The sequence below is a fragment of the Oncorhynchus clarkii genome, chromosome 19 (genome assembly GCF_045791955.1).
Source record: "Oncorhynchus clarkii lewisi isolate Uvic-CL-2024 chromosome 19, UVic_Ocla_1.0, whole genome shotgun sequence".
Classification (NCBI taxonomy): domain Eukaryota; kingdom Metazoa; phylum Chordata; class Actinopteri; order Salmoniformes; family Salmonidae; genus Oncorhynchus; species Oncorhynchus clarkii.
Window position 1 is genome coordinate 27,175,060 of NC_092165.1, and position 20,135 is coordinate 27,195,194.

Here is a 20,135-nt window from a genome sequence, read left to right on the forward strand (position 1 = left end):
CTTTTTTTATCCTGAAAAACTCCCCAGACCTTAATAATTACAAGCATACCCATAACATGATGCAACCACCACTATGCTTGAAAATATGGAGAGTGGTACTCGGTAATGTGTCATATTGGATTTGCCCCAAACATAAAACTTTGTATTCAGGACAAGAAGTGAATTGCTTTGCCACATTTTTTTATGTATTACTTTAGTGCCTTGTTGCAAACAGGATGCATGTTTTGGAATATTTGTATTCTGTACAGACTTCCTTTTCACTCTGTGAATTAGGTTAGTATTGTGTAGTAACTACAGTTTTCTCCTATAACAGCCATTAAACTCTAGCTGTTTTAAAGTCACCATTGAGGGGTTTCCTTCCTCTCCGGTAACTGAGTTCAGAAGGACGCTTGTATCTTTGTAGTGACTGGGTGTATTGATACACCATCCAAAGTGTAATTAATAACTTCACCATGCTCAAAAGGGATATTCACTGTCTGCTTATCAAATCAAATGTATTTGTCACATACAGCAGGTGTTAATGCGAGTGTAGCGAAATGCTTGTGCTTCTAGTTCCGACCATGCAGTAATATCTAACAAGTAATATAACCTAACAATTTCACAACAACTACCTTATACACACAAGTGTAAAGGAATGAATACGAATGTGTACATAAAAATAATTAAATGAGTGATGGCCGAACGGCGTAGGCAAGATGCAGTAGATGGTATAGAGTACAGTATATACATATGAGATGAGTAATGTAGGGTGTGAAAACATATAAAGCAGCAATGTTTAAAGTGGCTAGTGATACATTACATCAAGATGGCAAGATGCAGTAGATGGTATAGAGTACAGTATATACATATGAGATGAGTAATGTAGGGTATGAGAACATTATATAAAGTGGCATTGTTTAAAGTGGCTAGTGATACATTTAATTATTTTATCTTTACCCATCCCTTCTATGCAAGGCATTGTAAAACCTCCCTGGTCTTTGTGGTTGAATCTGTGTTTGAAATTCACTGCTCGACTGAGGGGCCTTACAGATAATTGTATGTTTGGGGTACAGAGATGAGTTAGTCATTCAAACATCACGTTAAACGCTATTACTGCACACAGAGTCCATGCAACTTGTTATGGGAATTGTTCAACAAATCTTTACTCCTGAACGCATTTAGGCTTGCCATAGAAAAGGGTTTGGATACTTATTGACTCAAGACATTTCAGCTTTTCATTTTCTATTCATTTGTAAAACATTTTTTGAAAAACACTATTCCACTTTGACATGATGGGGTATTTTGTGTAAGCTAGTGACAAAAATAAATACATCTCAATTTAAAATTCAGTCTGTAACACAACAAAATGTGGGAAAAGTCCAGGGGTGTGAATACTTTCTGAAGGCACCGTATACTTTTGAACAAGATTTGAACCAATAATAGAGTCACAAAATAGAGTCACTTCCTATCTCTTTCCTGTATTACATGTACAACGAAACAGGAGCGTCGGCCTGGCGACAAATCAGTAGATGTGTTTATCTGAGGTCAGGGCAAAAGGCCCTGCAGAGGCCATTTCATCTGCTGTTTAAAGGAACGATTGACCCATGTTGAATGTTATGTTGTTTTTGTGCATCTCTGAGTGATGTTCTATCTATTCCCGGGGTAATTTGTTTTAGTTTTATGTGTATCTGAGCTAGTCGCAATTCAAGCAGGCAGATATACAGCCGGTATGATGAGTTTTGCATCATTTGAGATGTACAAAAACGATATAACATTTAAAAAAAATGGGTGAATCTTTCCTATAATTCACATGAATTTCCCCCTACAATCGCACAGCCAGCTCTAGCTCGGTAAGTGATTTGTCCGTCTACTCGATGAGAGTATTTACGCACGCACACACTCACGCACACGTCATTACAAGAGGAAGGGGAGGTAGGTAAAATGCTTTACAACGGAAAAACAACCATATTTCTTATTGGTCAATTCAGGTGTAGTCCCTCCCGGTTTCATCAGTTTTCTTCCATTTGGTGCCTAATGAACACAACCGTGGCACTGACAGAGAGAGGCGCTGCTGCGTCTGTTTGTTGTGCACGTGTCTCACCATCACAACACTTTACTATTCCCAGAGGCAGCAGCAGCAGATACCAGAACTAGTGACCCAGAGGAGGTTGTGTGTGCTGTGTTCCCTGGATGTCAGCAGTAGCGAGCACGCTTGGGGAAGACTTTCACACAGTAGAAGTGTGGAACTCCAGCCGGGGTGTGTTCAGCATGAAATGGAAGAAGACACTCGGAAATGGAGTGAAACAGGGAGGTACTATTTGAACATGTCCAATAACAAGCCCTCATTTTGGTGGTCCATTGCAAAACGTTTTGCTATGATGGGCCCTAATGAACACAACCTACTGGGTTGTCACACAGGTGATTCACCCACAGCTCTAGTGGGCATGTGTTGCGTTGTCTTACGTCAGATACCGTGGCGATTCCACCTGCACTGAGGGACGAGCATTGCGTAGGGGTGACGCCACCTGACGCGTCGACCATGCACGTGGTGAACAGCGTCGCACTTCCTGTGCCTTACCTTAACTGCTCTCTTTGGGGTCTCAGCCAGGATTGGAGGGAGGATCCCCTTATAGAAGCCATATATACTGTCGAGAGAATAATAAAATGAGCATTAGACATGACACAACATGACAACTAGTACAACTTGACAATACAACTTTCATAACAGTTACATACCAATAAAAAGAGACTAGCCTGCTGGCCTTACTGGGAGGATAGGAACATTAGCCTGCTGGCCTTACTGGGAGGATAGGAATATTAGCCTGCTGGCCTTACTGAGTCTATAGGAACATTAGCCTGCTGGCCTTACTGGGAGGATAGGAACATTAGCCTGCTGGCCTTACTGGGAGGATAGGAACATTAGCCTGCTGGCCTTACTGGGAGGATAGGAACATTAGCCTGCTGGCCTTACTGAGTCTATAGGAACATTAGCCTGCTGGCCTTACTGGGAGGATAGGAATATTAGCCTGCTGGCCTTACTGGGTGGATAGGAACATTAGCCTGCTGCCTTACTGGGAGGATAGGAACATTAGCCTGCTGGCCTTACTGAGTCTATAGGAACATTAGCCTGCTGGCCTTACTGGGAGGATAGGAACATTAGCCTGCTGGCCTTACTGGGTGGATAGGAACATTAGCCTGCTGGTCTTACTGGGTGGATAGGAATATTAGCCTGCTGGTCTTACTGGGTGGATAGGAACATTAGCCTGCTGGCCTTACTGAGTGGATAGGAACAGTAGCCTGCTGGCCTTACTGGGTGGATAGGAACATTAGCCTGCTGGTCTTACTGGGTGGATAGGAACATTAGCCTGCTGGCCTTACTGGGTTGATAGGAACATTAGCCTGCTGGCCTTACTGGGTGGATAGGAACATTAGCCTGCTGGCCTTACTGGGTTGATAGGAACATTAGCCTGCTGGCCTTACTGGGTGGATAGGAACATTAGCCTGCTGGCCTTACTGGGTGGATAGGAACATTAGCCTGCTGGCCTTACTGGGTGGATAGGAACATTAGCCTGCTGGCCTTACTGGGTGGATAGGAACATTAGCCTGCTGGTCTTACTGAGTCTATAGGAACATTAGCCTGCTGGCCTTACTGGGTGGATAGGAACATTAGCCTGCTGGCCTTACTGGGTGGATAGGAACATTAGCCTGCTGGCCTTACTGGGTGGATAGGAACATTAGCCTGCTGGCCTTACTGGGTGGATAGGAACATTAGCCTGCTGGCCTTACTGGGTGGATAGGAACATTAGCCTGCTGGCCTTACTGGGTGGATAGGAACATTAGCCTGCTGGCCTTACTGGGTGGATAGGAACATTAGCCTGCTGGCCTTACTGGGTTGATAGGAACATTAGCCTGCTGGCCTTACTGGGAGGATAGGAACATTAGCCTGCTGGCCTTACTGGGTGGATAGGAACATTAGCCTGCTGGCCTTACTGGGTGGATAGGAACATTAGCCTGTTGGCCTTACTGGGTTGATAGGAACATTAGCCTGCTGGCCTTACTGGGTGGATAGGAACATTAGCCTGCTGGCCTTACTGGGTGGATAGGAACATTAGCCTGCTGGTCTTACTGGGTTGATAGGAACATTAGCCTGCTGGCCTTACTGGGTGGATAGGAACATTAGCCTGCTGGTCTTACTGGGTTGATAGGAACATTAGCCTGCTGGCCTTACTGGGTGGATAGGAACATTAGCCTGCTGGACTTACTGGGTGGATAGGAACATTAGCCTGAGCTGTTTAGGAGGGATAACACACCTGGCACAAATGATTGTCTAGTTCCGCTTTTCCTGCCGAGGGGTGCCCTATACCTGCGCCCAGAGGGGATTCGTTAAAAGTCTGGGTACAGGGGGTGACTTAGGTCTAAACTGATTTTGTGAGCCTTGCGGAGGGCCCTGACCTTAAAGATCTCATCCAGGCCTGTCTGTTTGACTCCAAGTACCTTGGGGAGGGCCCTGACCTTAAAGATCTCATCCATGCCTGTCTGTTTGACTCCAAGTATCTTGCGGAGGGCCCTGACCTTATAGATCTCATCCAGGCCTGTCTGTTTGACTCCAAGTACCTTGGGGAGGGCCCTGACCTTAAAGATCTCATCCATGCCTGTCTGTTTGACTCCAAGTACCTTGGGGAGGGCCCTGACCTTAAAGATCTCATCCATGCCTGTCTGTTTGACTCCAAGTACCTTGCGGAGGGCCCTGACCTTAAAGATCTCATCCAGGCCTGTCTGTTTGACTCCAAGTACCTTGGGGAGGGCCCTGACCTTAAAGATCTCATCCATGCCTGTCTGTTTGACTCCAAGTACCTTGCTTGCTGTGGTGATAATCCTTCTCAGCATATTCCTCTGGCTGACAGTGGCATTGCCAAACCAACAAACAATACAAAAAGTTAAAATACCCTCAGTGAAATATTTGTAAAACAGAGTCAGTATAGTACAGTATATTAACATGAAAAGATTCCAGCTTTTTGAGAAAGTACAGTCTCTGTTGGCTCTTGTTGTAGATCAAGTCTGTACATTTACTCCACCGAAGCTCATTGTCCAAGATGACACCCAGATATTTCTATTCCTCTACCATCTCTATGTTCTGTCCTCTGATAGATGTTGCAGAGGTAGGTGTTGTACGCATCCTGAAGTCTACTAACATCCCTTTGGTCTTGTTGGTATTGAGGACCATGTGTGATTCGTCACACCGGCTCTACAAAGCCATTTAGGCCATGTTTGTTCTCGTCAACATGCAACAAGGCTGATCAAGGAAGGCTGTGTCATCAGCTGTGTCATCACTTAACGAGGTGTCTGTCAGGATGGGAACTAGTACAACTATTAGTGTACAAGATGTAGATCTCGTCACCACCTTTACCTTACCTTGACCTGCCTATGGCTATTATTGCTCTTTAAGGTGGAATATACTGGTGGATAGTGGTCCAAACTGTGCTTACGTTACCCTGCTGTCAATCATGCCTATGTACTGTACTGTACGTATGTATGTATGTATGTATGTATGTATGTATGTATGTATGTATGTATGTATGTATGTATGTATGGGAAACCTTCTCCACCTAAAAAGCACAAGAAAGAGTATGGACACCCACCATCTCAGAATGTTCTGAAGACATTTCCCAAGTTAGAAACAGATAAGAGTAGCATTCCTGAAACATTATTTTTGTTGAAATATCATTTGATCTCTGACAAATTAAGCTAATTGATTGCACCCAAATGGTATATTTTAATTCATTAGATTCATATAATCTTCGATATTTCATATCCAATTTGGACCATCATTCTTCCTAATAATGAGTAAGACATGAGGAATCCGATAAAAAAATAATACTTTCAATAAAAATGGCTAATTTGGGTGCAATCAAATGAGCTTAATTTCTCAGAGATCATATTAAATTTCAACAAAATAATGTTTCAGGAATGCTAATCTTAGCTGTTTCTACCTACATCAACAATTTCAGAACAATCTGTGTGAAGTGGCCTTCTAAAATGACATGGAATGACTCGTATGTTACCTATTTCTGCAAAGAAAGCACAAAAAGGTGTTGTATGTGTAACAGTATAGCTTCCGTCCCTCTCCTCGCCCCTACCTGGGCTCGAACCAGGGACCTTCTGCACACATAGACAACAGCCACCCTCGAAGCATCGTTACCCCATCGCGCCACAAAAGCCACGGCCCTCTGCAAGGGGAACAACTACTTCAAGGTCTCAGAGCGAGTGACGTCAACGATTGAAACGCTATTAGCGTGCACTCCGCTAACTAGCTAGCCATTTCACATCGGTTACATATGCACATTTCAGAACTGTATGAATTAGCAGCTCCTCCACACCTGTCCTTATGTGACAACATACCACATCCTGAACGTATACCACATCCTGAACGTATACCACATCCTGAACATATACCACATCCTGAACATATACCACATCCTGAACATATACCACATCCTGAACGTATACCACATCCTGAACGTATACCACATCCTGAACGTATACCACATCCTGAACGTATACCACATCCTGAACGTATACCACATCCTGAACGTATACCACATCCTGAACGTATACCACATCCTGAACGTATACCACATCCTGAATGTATACCACATCCTGAACGTTTCTAAAACCGCCGGTGCTTGATTAAGCTTGCCTAATGAAATATAACCAATGGAAACATCCCAAAAGTGCAACCACTACCCACCTGGCATTCCAAAGCGAACACTCAAAGTATTTGAAAGATTTCAAATAGTATTTGAACCCAGGTATGTGTTGGTTACTCTGTAGGTAACACTGTATAAACCTCCACAAGCACCCCACTGGCCTTCCCTTTCACTCCAAATTGACCGACTGCCTCAAAACAAATCAAGACCGGTAGAACAGGTCTACTCCTTTATACCTTAAGTATAACAGTAAACATGGTCCCCACCTGCTTGCATTTAGGGGACAGGTTTAGATTATTCCAAGAGACCTCTGGTATCAAGTTGAATATCTGATACTAATTGAAGCACTGGCTGTCTCCTTGTTTCGTTCTTGGATTACCTGCCATTTAGGGTCCTACCTTTCCACTGCCCTCATCTCACCTGGAGAATAAACTTTTCTCAAATCAGAAGATTCTGGATGGATTTAGAATACTTTATTTTAAAAGTGGAACTAACAGCTTTTTAACTACTTTGCAGATATGAAACAGACTAAAAATAGGTTATATTTGACTCCAAATTCCGTGATATATAGAAAGGCATTGTTGGCAGAATAGATAGATACGTTTAAATGGATGATTAATATAATTCACCAATACATTGTTTGCTGACTCCACTGTTTCAGTTTGACTTAGAACAAAAACAGATAACTGTAAATAAGGCTGGGTATGTAAATACAATTCAACAAAATACAATCAAACGATCACACGTCAGTCATAACGTAGCTAATAGAGGGACACACAAGCGAGTACAAATGAGTCAACAGTTGAGTCATCTACTTTCTGAAATTACAGCCTTATGCGCTTGCATTGGTGAATTCAACTTCAACTGCGCTGCTTTTGCGTGTCCCGTTAACCGCGCAGTGGAGGGAAAGTGCACAGACACATGCAACAGTTCGCAGTCCGGCTTCGGTTTTTAAAGCTTGACAATGAATAACCCAAAAAACATAAGCTACAACAAAACACCATGCAAAGGAGAAACATATAGGCCTAACAAAGCAGTATTTGAGCAGTAGCCTAGGCTGGCAACTCAACTACAAGACATTTTGAGCGCATCATACAACAATGTTGCATTCAACTGCACCAGTGATCCCATGCAGTGCAAAAAATAACAAAAAACACATGTTATAAGTTTAAACCTTAAAACGTACAGCTACGTTTTTTGTTATTTGGAATTGTTAAATACTTTTTGATTAGGTTCGCAACATATTATGCATATTCTGCAAGCATAGCAGCAAAGGCTTGGCAAATATGATTTCTCTCTTATTTTGTTGTAATGTTAAAATACTATATACATGTACATAATTTGACATTATAAAGGGCCACATTTTTTTCAAATAAAACAATGCCCAGTTTGAGTCGAAGATGCAGTTTTCTTTTACAAAAACATGTCTGGAGGCTAATTCATTGTTCTTTCAATAAGGCCCATGAGCTGACTGAGTTTGACACCCCTGGGCTAGCGTATCCATTTATGTAGTTATTTATTAGCTTTGGCAAGCTAAAAACACATAACCTAATGTTAGCTAGCTACCTACGTCATTCCAAACATTCTATGAATTTATGCAAACGTGAAATCAACCATATCTAAGTGTTCTCAGAAAATGAAAAAGTAGGTGTCACATTCTGTCTGGGGGTGTATATGAAACAGATTTGATTAAGATATCATGTTGCTAAAACGCTGCCAGTTTCACTTTAAGGGAAATCACTTAATGTTTATTTGGAATATTCTGATATTTTGAACCAATTGGGCCCAATGACATTTTCATAGTTAATTAGCTTATTTTTCTTGGAAGTGTCTTTATTCATAAGATGAAGTGGTTGGAGAACATACCCCTATTTAATTTACGACTAAACATTTATTTGTGGAAATGATCAGAAAATGTGAAAACAAACATTATTTTCTCAAATCAAAGGGACAATCTGGAGTTGCTACATCCATTTTTTTTACTTATAAATTAATGATACATATACATTGATTCTTGAAGAATAGACCGTATAAATGCCTCTCACGAGCTTAGTTCAACTGTCACATCAGAACCCAAAATATAAGCTTGTTTTACTCCAATGTCTGTAAACATTGTAAATGTAAACAAACACTGTTTAGCCTCAAAACACAGTTAAAAAGATAATTGTGATATCGTGAACGTTCAGTCCTGGCATCCATAGCTCAGTTTATGAATTTGAGAGTGGTTACATTTCTCCATCCCCATCCCTCAGCTTTTCACCAGTTTGTTATTGTTTCAACAGCGGATTGGCTTTTTAAGTGAAATATAGTATTATTGTCCTCTTTAGGGATAACAATATATAGAGTTGCTTCCTAAAATGAAGTGCTGGTTTAGGTACGCTAAAAGTGACCTCAGTCAGTTGTCTGATAAGCAAATAAACCGTGCAATCTAGTTATATAAACGTGAACCTGACACCAGTCTTTGTCACAATGCTGCACTGGAAGCCAATCTTACCTATTTAATTGCTGGGATGATAAACCCTATTCATTCAAACAGACACTCCACTCAGACTCACTATTGTAACATTCGTCCTATCTGAGGTTTGCAGTGAAATTTGTTTCTTGGAATGGAAACGAAAGTTCCACAGAAGATATCAACTTCTGCAATCCTTTTGTGACAGTCAGCCACATTTTCCCATCTTGATGACTTGAAGTTGATAAACCACGTGCACATTTGCATGGCTGAAGGACCGCCATTGTCTTTCAATAGCTCTAAGGCATGTATGATCATTACGCGTGAGACAGTAGTTGGTGTGAAACCTGCATAAACAACTAGAGGAAGTACAGTTACCATCACCTGTACCAACCATGATGTTATGACCTCTATGATACTGCCTGATTACTAGGCGGGATAGTCTTTAATAAAACCTCAGGTGTTGATGGAATAGAGTGTGTGTGCCCCCCCCCTCGCTCATTTGAATGTGTGTGTTTTCAGAATGAGCTGTGGTTCAGTGTGACAGACAAAGTAGACTGCCCTGTTCTGCTCTAGGGGTACTATCACTAGCTAAATCTCTAGTTTCTGAAACCATAACATTGACACCTGTAGCCCAAAAAAACCCGATAACATCTCTGAGGGTTGTCTTCCGAGGCGTGTTTCCACAATAGAGAAGCAGGGGTTCCTATACCATCAGTCACGCTGGCTACACCACCCTGTCCCCTCTGTCCACACGCATACACGTGTTCTGTATCCATACACCCATACACTCTAAGACATACACATTCTGTAGGCTGTATCCTCTCCCTCTTATAAATCGGGGTCAAAATGGATGGCTGTTTTAGTAGGGTTGTTTGGCAACACTTAAAACCGACAGGTACGAAGCTTAATAACTTTGGAACTGCTCAAAATGGCGGTTATTTAGTCCGGATCATTACGAGATGACAATACGACATTAGGAGGGAGGGAAACATGCCCGTGACAAGTCTCACAAAGCCGTGTAAAGCCCCATAATAAAGGATTGCACTTGTCATCCGTAGTAAAATGTTACCAATTGTTTCACATAGACAGAAGGACGGAAGATCTTGGTCTGGTGTCTTGTTTGTCCATGCAAATGCCAACCACAGATTTCCCGGGTGTGGTCAGCCGACATAGCCACCAGGTGAGAAAGGAGGACTGACATTTGCTACAGACAAACTCAGAGCTTATGTGACCGAGGTTCATTTGAATCCTGATTTGATTTTAAATGTAAAATACACACTAAGTCCCTTTTTGGCTTTCCTAAACAAATTTTCTCCCACGGCTACGGAGGCTACTGTGGGCCCAGCTGGCCAGTGTGTGTGTGTGTGTGTGTGTGTGTGTGACAGAGAGCGTACATAGTCAGTGGTTAGTCTTAGATTTTCATAAAACTTAACCTTCCTAAACCCATAGCATCCATCTGTTTTAAATGCTCAAAATGACAACACAAAGCGAGAAACAAGGCAAATCAGGTAATGGAGCCGTAAGATGACAAACAAGACGAGATGAACAAGATAAGAGTGCTAATGAATTCAATTGAAATATGGCAATGCGCTAAATCTTGTCGACAACAACCAGTATTTGTGGTTGAGAGACCCTTGAATCATGTGTTGATTAGGCCAATGTTGCTCTGGTTCGGTCTCACACCTGCTGTACCATGAGAAATAGGAGGGGTCACAAGCAGGACATTCTCTCCCTCTTCAACAACCAGTAAACAACCTGCATGCTTCATCTGCAAATATTGCTGTTTCCCCAGTGACTGTTGTAACCTTGACATTGCCTGGAAGAGAAACCCAAGGGAGCACAAATAGGACTCAAGGCACACCGGTCAGGTTACGTCACAAAAACACTGTTCTTCTAGAGGTCATCAACAACTAAATCGGACATAACCACTAAACACACCGACTGTTCATATGAAACTACTGAATTGCATAGACCTGGGTTCAACTACTATTTGAAATCTTACAAATACGTGGAGTGTTTGGTTTGAGACTGCCTGGATTGCCCCCGATGTGTGCGGTTTACATGATTTGGGAATATTTTCTTTTCTTTGGGGGGGGGGGGGGGGGTTGATTGCGCCTGGCAAGCTCAATCAAGCCCAACTAAAGTAAACGAAGAAGAGGAGGAGGTAGAACAGAGAAGCAGGAAAGTGATTTGGTTCTGCCGGGCAACCTGAGGGGAGTGAGAAGGAGGAGGATATCAGGGCTTCTGGAGGTGGTTAACCCACAGGACTTTAAAAAGCCCCTAATGCAGGGTGACGCAGCTATGAATCTAGCTGGAGGCTGATAATAATAGTGGCTAACGGAGAGAGGGGCGGGCTGAGAATATACTGGCTGGCTGGTTGAAAGACTGTTTGAATCGGAAGGCTGAGAATATACTGTCTGAGAGAGAGAGAGAGGCTGTTATAACGTGAAGGCTGAAAATATACTGTCTGAGAGAGAGAGAGAGGCTGTTATAACGTGAAGGCTGAAAATATACTGTCTGAGAGAGAGAGAGGCTGTTATAAGGTGAAGGCTGAAAATATACTGGCTGTTTTTTTGTTGTTGTTCGGCTCCAGACACAACCACTTAGCAGATGAATGAAGCATGCTCCCCGCTCCCGCACTCAGCCGAACGACGTGGCGCCACACAACGCAGCAAGATGAGTGCCGCGGAGGCATTTCACACAGACGTACCAGTCACAACCACTTGCATATACACACACACACACACACACACACACACACACACACACTTTTACGGAAACGGACAATTACTTCATTAAAAAAAACTTGATTTAACCCAGTAATCACTAAGTAAATGTAGCTACAGTATTTCTACGCTAAAAGTGATACCTGTAATGTGCAACTTCCCTTTTCTCTTTACAACATCCTTTATTCCTCCACTATCAATATCAAAACCAAGGAAGTGTTTTGGGAACTAAGTTACAGATGGGAAGACTTTCATTTCTTTGCTTTCCTTTTTCAGCTTAACTGCCAAGCTGGTGCTGAGGGTTTCAAGTTACTCCTCCACAGCCTGAGACTGACAGACAGAGAGACAGAGTGTTAACTCGGTGTTAGCTCAGTACTGGCCTGAACCGACAAGAGACGTTTATTTTTAATAATAATTCCACAACAGTGGAGCCCTGGTAGTATTTGTATAAATTACAACTAAGTGGTTAGGTCTGGAGATGATCTTGGTACTAGCTACTGGAGAGTGATTACAGACTCAGCTAACATATACTAACACTGATAATTGGTCTATAGAGGAGAGAGAGAGAAGAGCTGCTTTCCATTGAGATAATATGCTGCTGCTGAAGATAAGCACATGAAATACTGTAATATACTCTATATAAATACTGTAACAGTTACATAGTATTATTGAAGACCCCACAGACTATTTTCCCATAGAGAAGAGAGAAAAGCTGCTGTCAAAGAAGAGAAGAGAAAAAGGAGACCAAAAATAAAGACAACAATAATTTGATTGGTGCTTATATTTGTCGTATTTCACACATGCAGAAGTGTATTAACACACGTGTGAATTGGAAATGTTTTTTTTTCTTTTTCATATCTCCCTGAGACACCCTCGGAGAGTGTGGTCACGGCCAGGGTCTGTTATTATCAATGCAGACCCTAGAGCAATTATGGGTAAGTGCCATGCTCAAGGGCACGTGGGCAGATTTTTCACCTTGTCGGCTCGGGGATTCGACCTAGCGACCTTCCGGGTTACCGGCCCAACTCGCTAACCACTAGGCTAAACCTATAGCTCATCGATCGAGGTTGCGCAACCAATAATTCATAATTGTAGAGAATTGGGGGGGGGTCAGACTCGCCGAAGCCGACATCCAATCATAACACGGGTTGCTGTATTTAGCTTCGGATTATTTTACCGTCAAAATCTGTTCGCAGAAAACCATCAGGCTTCTTCCGACTATCCTCACTCCTCTCACCCTGTAAATCTGTCATCAGCATCCATCACTTTGAATATAAGAATCTGTCTCTTTTTGTCAAAACCCCTCACCCATGTCAGGATTTAAACTTAGAAGGGTAAATGTGTGAACCAATACACCACAGGAGAATACATGTTGTTTGTCCCAATTAAGAGGAAGGGCTTCGTCTATTGATATAAGATCAGGTTTAAATGGAAACAGTAACTGTTCGCTAAGTTGTTTTGATTGTTAATCAAGGAAATAATAGAAGACAGAGAATTGGAGGAAGAACCAGAAATATAATCCAATTGTTTGAAATCAGTGGACCCAACACGAGTTTTAAATATGCACACGGGACACAAGAAAAAGCAATAGTTTATACAAGGGAGCATTCAAATACTGACATTAATTTCATCAAAATGTAATTAGAGCATTCGGCTAAGGGTTTTTGTGCTCAGAGTGAATTAAGAGGAAGGGAAGAATACTGTTGACTAATAGCATACATCCAGTGGCATGTATTCATGGTTGCCAAGGGAAGCCAGGCTTCCCCAAATAATGACCAAGAAAAAAAAAAACATACAAAATAATGAATATATTTTGTCTCGCAGTGTTTCATAAATATCTTTCAATTCACAAGAGGCTGAATACATCTCACCGGAGGAAGCATCCAAGCGAACGAAACAGCGCCCCTTTGTCTCTGTATGTGTAGCCCATCGATGCTGTCTGGTCAAAAAGAGTATGACATTGTTGCTGCCCGTAGCATTGAATGCAATGAAAGCCAGCGAGCACTTGGCTTCTCTTGATAAAAAAAAATAAAAAATAAGTGCTGAAAATAATTGGAGGTAACATTGGTCCTGGTGCACCAAAAAAAAAAAGTGTCAAGGGAAGCCTGTTTGGATTTGGCTTCACACCAATCACATCACCGTAGAAGCCCAACGTCATTGTTGCATCTCGTTGTGTCGTTGTCCTCCGGTGGCTAGTTAGCTTGTGGTTTTACTTAATTCTCCGTAATGGTAAATTATTATAACGGTGATTCTGATCCAATCATTAATTTGTACACTGTTGTGCCCCTGGCCTGAGAGGATGGAAGTTCAATAAGTAGCTAGATGTAGATGTAATGTTATCTAGCTGGCCTGGCGCATTGTTGCCCCTGAAAGGAAGTTAGGCTAGAGAGCAAGCATTTTAGCCAGGTAGACTAGGACAACAAAAACTAAAAACGTGTATGACAGAGTCAAAGACCGTTTAGGCAACATGAAAGAGAGAAGAACGGCATTGGCATTTCTCTACAAGTAGGGTGAGTCAACATGTTTTTTATACTTGCACCCACCCACAGAAATCAGTGCCATGGACAGCCACATCATATTTAGTTCACGTTGATTGGACTAAATCGTTTTTGGTATCTTTTAGTGATGAAATAAAGGTGTGGTTGAATTTATTCTGCCTTCCATGCTGACCACAATGCGAGCGCTGCAAAATAAATTTAAACATACGTTATTCAATTATTGCACCCACACTGCTCTAGCGCCAATGAGCATCTGCGTTGCCAAGGGCTAAAATAGAAGTCACTTCTATTTGTGGCGCTGAACACGATGCAAGTCCTGCCTCTCCCATCTCCTCATTGGTTTGTAGAAGCATATACACACGTGCCATCTCCTCATTGGTTATACCCACGTGGGTGATTGAAATATGAATTGAGTTTGGTCGGTCGTCATGGTAACTATGACAGTTAGATGCCAATCGCCATTTAAAGTCCAAAGAAGAAAAAGCCTGGAAGGAGGAGATATGACTAGAAACGGTTCGGTTAACCGTTTTATGTGTGGATTAATTGTCGGGTAGAGGACCTTGTGTATTTCAGGTAAAATAGCAACTCAACATTTATATCCCAGGACAAAATAGTTAGCTAGCTAAATTGCCATAAATGTTTAATGCTTTTCGACCTGTCCCCAAATTAATATAATTGGTTCAGTTTGTTTTGATACATTAACCTGCGTGTCGTGATCACATTTGGTGTGGGGGGAAAAAAAATATATTTGCGCATGATGACGTGAGGGCGGGTTGTGTACGGTGTTAGGCCTATATATCACAGTGTCAAGGCATATGAACTAACATGTTATAGAACAAACAACGCAATTATCACAACACATACGTAGGTTGTAATACGGAAGAAAAAAAATTCAGGCTTGGCTTCCCCAGTGATTTTACACATGCACCGCTACTGCCTAAATCAATGAAAAATGAGGCTGTATAAGCTTGAAAAAGAGTAATACATTTAAACACCACAGAGGGAGAAACAATTAAACACAAATAAGTACAATTATATATTTAGTTTAAGTCGGAAGTTTACATACACTTAGGTTGGAGTCATTAAAACAAGTTTTTCAACTACTCCACAGGCAAGTCGGTTAGGACATCTACTTTGTGCATGACAAGTCATTTTTCCAACAATTGTTTACAGACAGATTATTTCACTTATAATTCACTGTGTCACAATTCCAGTGGGTCAGAAGTTTACATACATGTCATGGCTTTAGAAGCTTCTGATAAGCTAATTGACATCATTTGAGTCAATTGGAGGTGTACCTGTGGATGTATTTCAAGGCAAATCTTCAAACTCAAGGACTCTTTGCTTGACATCATGTGAAAATCAAAAGAAATCAGCCAAGACCTCAGAAAAAACATTGTAGACTTCCACAAGTTTGGTTCATCCTTGGGAGCAATTTACAAACGCCTGAAGGTACCACGTTCATCTGTACAAACAATGGTACGCAAGTATAAACACCATGAGACCACGGAGTCGTCATACTGCTCAGGAAGGAGACGCGTTCTGTCTCCTAGAGATGAACGTACTTTGGTGCGAGAAGTGCAAATCAATCCCAGAACAACAGAAAAGGATCATGTGAAGATGCTGGAGGAAACAGGTACAAAATTATTTATATCCCCAGTAAAACGAGTCCTATATCGACATAACCTGAAAGGCTGCTCAGCAAGGAAGAAGCCACTGCTCCAAAACTGCCATAAAAAAGCCAGACTACGGTTTGCAACTGCACATGGGGACAAAGATCGTACTTTTTGGAGAAATGTCCTCTGGTCGGGTGAAACAAAAATAGAACTGTTTGGCCATAATGACCATCGTTATGTTTGAAGGAACACCATCCCAACCGTGAAGCACAGGGGTGGAAGCATCATATTGTGGGGGTGATTTGCTGTAGGAGGGACTGGTGCACTTCACAAAATAGATGGCATCATGAGGAAAGACAATTATGTGGATATATTGAAGCAACATCTCAAGACATCAGTCAGAAAGTTAAAGCTTGGTCGCAAATGGGTCTTCCAAATGGACAATGACCACAAGCATACTTCCAAAGTTGTGGCAAAATGGCTTAAGGACAACAAAGTCAAGGTATTGGAGTGGCCATCACAAAGCCCTGACCTCAATCCTATAGAACATTTGTGGGCAGAACTGAAAAAGCGTGTGCGAGCAAGGAGGTCTACAAACCTGACTCAGTTACACCAGCTCTGTCAGGGGGAATCGAACAAAATTCACCCAACTTATTGTGGGAAGCTTGTGAAAGGCTACCCGAAACATTTGACCCAAGTTAAACAATTTAAAGGCAATGCTACCAAATACTAATTGAGTGTATGTTAACTTCTGACCCACTGGGAATGTGATGAAAGAAATGAAAGCTGGAATAAATCATTCTCTCTACTATTATTCTGACATGTTACATTCTTAAAATAAAGTGGTGATCCTAACTGACCTAAGACGGGGATTTTTTTACAAGGATTAAATGTCAGGAATTGTGAAAAACTGAGTTTAAATGTATTTGGCTAAGGTGCATGTAAACTTCCGACTTCCAACTGTATTTAGCTGAAAATGCAGATAGACTGATCGCTGGTTCCATCAGAATAGGCCTAGAATGCCAAGCCTGTAAGGAGCAGAGGACAGCAGGTTGACTGAGGAACATCAGACCACAGGTGGGGAGGACAGAGGCCCATGTGGTGGAGTAGCATGTACAGGAGCCGAGGACAGCAGGCTGACTGATGCGGGTAGGGGTGTGGGACTGGATGCTGGCAGAAAGTCATCTTAATTGCATGTTGTTGTTTTTTCGCGTCACTCCTAGCTGGCTGAGAGGCAGATTCTCTCTGCATCAATGCCACCAAATACCCAGCACAACAGAAATATCTTCAACCACCAACTTGAAGGCCTGTTTTTCTGTAATGACTGAACTGCATCTCCTGCTGCCCAGCAGGTGTGTTCCCTGCTCAATGGCATGCCATTTCTCAGCAGTATATCCGGAGACACAGCACTGGTGCATTCCCTTTTTACTACACCCCTGTCTCCTGAAATGCCAAGCATCCTTTCTGTAAAAATCGAATCAAATCAAATAAAAAATGCCATCAAAATCCAAGTTTATAAAACCTCTACACAGGATACAGTGGGGGTGTAAATGGTGCGATATAATGACATGCCTACCTGCAAGCTGCCTCTCAACGGTGAAATATCAGAACATTGAGCACAAAAGTAACAACAGTAACACAATAAGGTGTAGTGGTAAACACATATTTAAAAGTATAAAAGTAGGAGTAAAACTAGCAGTAACGGTATGTACTATGAAATGTGCTATGTCATCAAATGGTTATTTACAAGTTGATAAAGTGAAGTATAAATAAATAGTAATACAGACACATACTCACACACACACACACCCACACACATGCATGCACACGAGCGCGAGCGCACACACCATAGTGGCCTCAAAGCTCATCACTAAGCTAAAGAGCGGGGGACTAAACCCGGACTATTTTGTAGTGACTGCTGCTACTTGCTGTTTATTATCTATGCATAGTCACTTCTCCCGTACATATGTGTACATATCACCTCGAATAATCTGTAACCCCGCACATTGACTCAGTACCGGTACCCCCTGTGTATAGCCTCGTTATTGTTATTTTATTGTGTTACTTTTTAAACTTGAGTATATTTAGCCAATATTTTCTCAACTCTTATTTTTCTTAAAATTGCATCGTTGGTTAAGGGCTTGTAAGTAAGCATTTCATTGTCAGGTCTGCACCTGTTGTATTTGGCGCATGTGACAAATACAAATTTGATTTGGAATTTATCTGACACACACACGCACGCACGCACAGTAGCAGGGTTTGTGGGCTGTTAGCCAGCAAAGAAGTTCCCCAACTGTCACCAGGCAGCCTCTTGGCACACACACGCTCACACACACACACACACACACGCTCACACATCAATTTTATATCCACAATAAAGCTGTCGTCTGTCCATAAACAGGCTGAGTGGCACACACTTTCACCTGGCTCTGTGCACTGTCTCTGTCTCACGGCCCTGTCACAGGACCAGAGGGAGGGAGAAAAACACTTTCACCAGAGAGAGAGAGAGAGAGAAAGAAAGAGAGAGAGAGAGAGACACTTTTACCAGAGAAAGAGAGAGAGAGAAAGAGAGAGAGAGACACTTTTACCAGAGAAAGAGAGAAAGAGCGAGAGAGACACTTTTACCAGAGAAAGAGAGAGAGAGAGAGACACTTACCAGAGAAAGAGAGAAAGAGAGAGAGAGACACTTTTACCAGAGAAAGAGAGAAAGAGCGAGAGAGACACTTTTACCAGAGAAAGAGAGAGAGAGAGACACTTTTACCAGAGAAAGAGAGAAAGAGCGAGAGAGACACTTTTACCAGAGAAAGAGAGAGAGAGAGAGAGAGAGACACTTTTACCAGAGAAAGAGAGAGAGAGAGAGACTTTTACCAGAGAAAGAGAGAAAGAGCGAGAGAGACACTTTTACCAGAGAAAGAGAGAGAGAGAGAGAGAGAGAGAGAGACACATTTACCAGAGAAAGAGAGAGAGAGAGAGAGAGAGAGACCCTTTTACCAGAGAAAGAGAGCGAGACTTTCACCAGAGGGATGGCGAGTGAGAGGAAGAAAGAAGTCCCATGCGTTGCATTATTATTTTTCAGAGTGAGTTCTTCTTACTGAAAATGTAGCAAAATGGCACTCGATACCGAGCATTTACTTATCTCTCTGTTAGAAATTGAACTAAATGTTGGATAACTTCCCTAATGAACAGCAGGTTGGCATTTATTGCCACGGGTCTTTTGTCCTGGAGGCAGAACTAAGTGATTTCCCCTTAGACACAGTCAAGGATTCAGACCCCTCGACTTTTTCCACATTTTGTTACGTTACAGCCTTATTCTAAAATTGATTCAATCACTTGTTTTCATCAGCAATCTACACACAATATCCCATCACGACCAAGTGAAAACAGGTCTAGACATTTTTGCAAATGTACTACAAATAATAACAGCAATACCTTATTTACATAAGTATTCAGGCCCTTTGCTATGAGACTTGAAATTGAGCTCAGGTGCAACCATCTCTGCAGCACTCCACCAATCAGGCCTTTATTGTAGAGCGGCCATAAGGAAGCCACTCCTCAGTAAAAGGCACATGACAGCCCGCTTTGAATTTGCCAAAACGCACCTAAAGGATTCTCAGAACATGAGAAACAAGATTCTCTGGTCTGATGAGAGATCCATGATGAAAACATGCTCCAGAGCGCTCAGGACCTCAGACTGGGGCGAAGGTTCACCTTCCAACAGGACAACGACCCTAAGCACACAGCCAAGACAACGCAGGAGTGGCTTCGAGACAAGTCTCTGAGTGGCCAAGCCAGAGCCCGGACTTGAACCCGATCGAACATCTCTGGAGAGACCTGAAAATAGCTGTGCAGCGAAGCTCCCCATCCAACCTGACAGAGCTTGAGAGGATCTGCAGAGAAGAATAGGAGAAACTCCCCAAATACAGGTGTTCCAAGCCTGTAGCGTCATACCTAAGAAGACTCGAGGCTGTAATTGTTGCCAAAGGTGCTTCAACAAAATACTGAGAAAAGGGTCTGAATACTTATGCAAATGTCATATTTAAGTAGTATTTTTTTATTTTTAATTTGCAAACATTTCTAAAAAACTGCTTTTGCTTTGTCATTATGGGGTATTGTGTGTAGATTAATGAGTGAAAAAAAACAATTCAATCCATTTT

At 42.1% G+C, this 20,135-nt stretch overlaps 1 protein-coding gene across 3 annotated transcripts in view; it reads right to left on the minus strand.

Annotated features, from left to right (window-relative positions):
- LOC139374193 (solute carrier family 25 member 21) overlaps positions 1–20,135 on the minus strand; it is a 234,736-nt gene that overhangs the window by 17,510 nt on the left and 197,091 nt on the right. For all 3 annotated transcript variants that reach the window (XM_071115211.1, XM_071115209.1, XM_071115210.1), the window contains exon 5: positions 2,558–2,624. In XM_071115211.1, the coding sequence (XP_070971312.1) occupies positions 2,558–2,624 (67 nt within the window). The remainder of the gene's footprint in view (positions 1–2,557; positions 2,625–20,135) is intronic.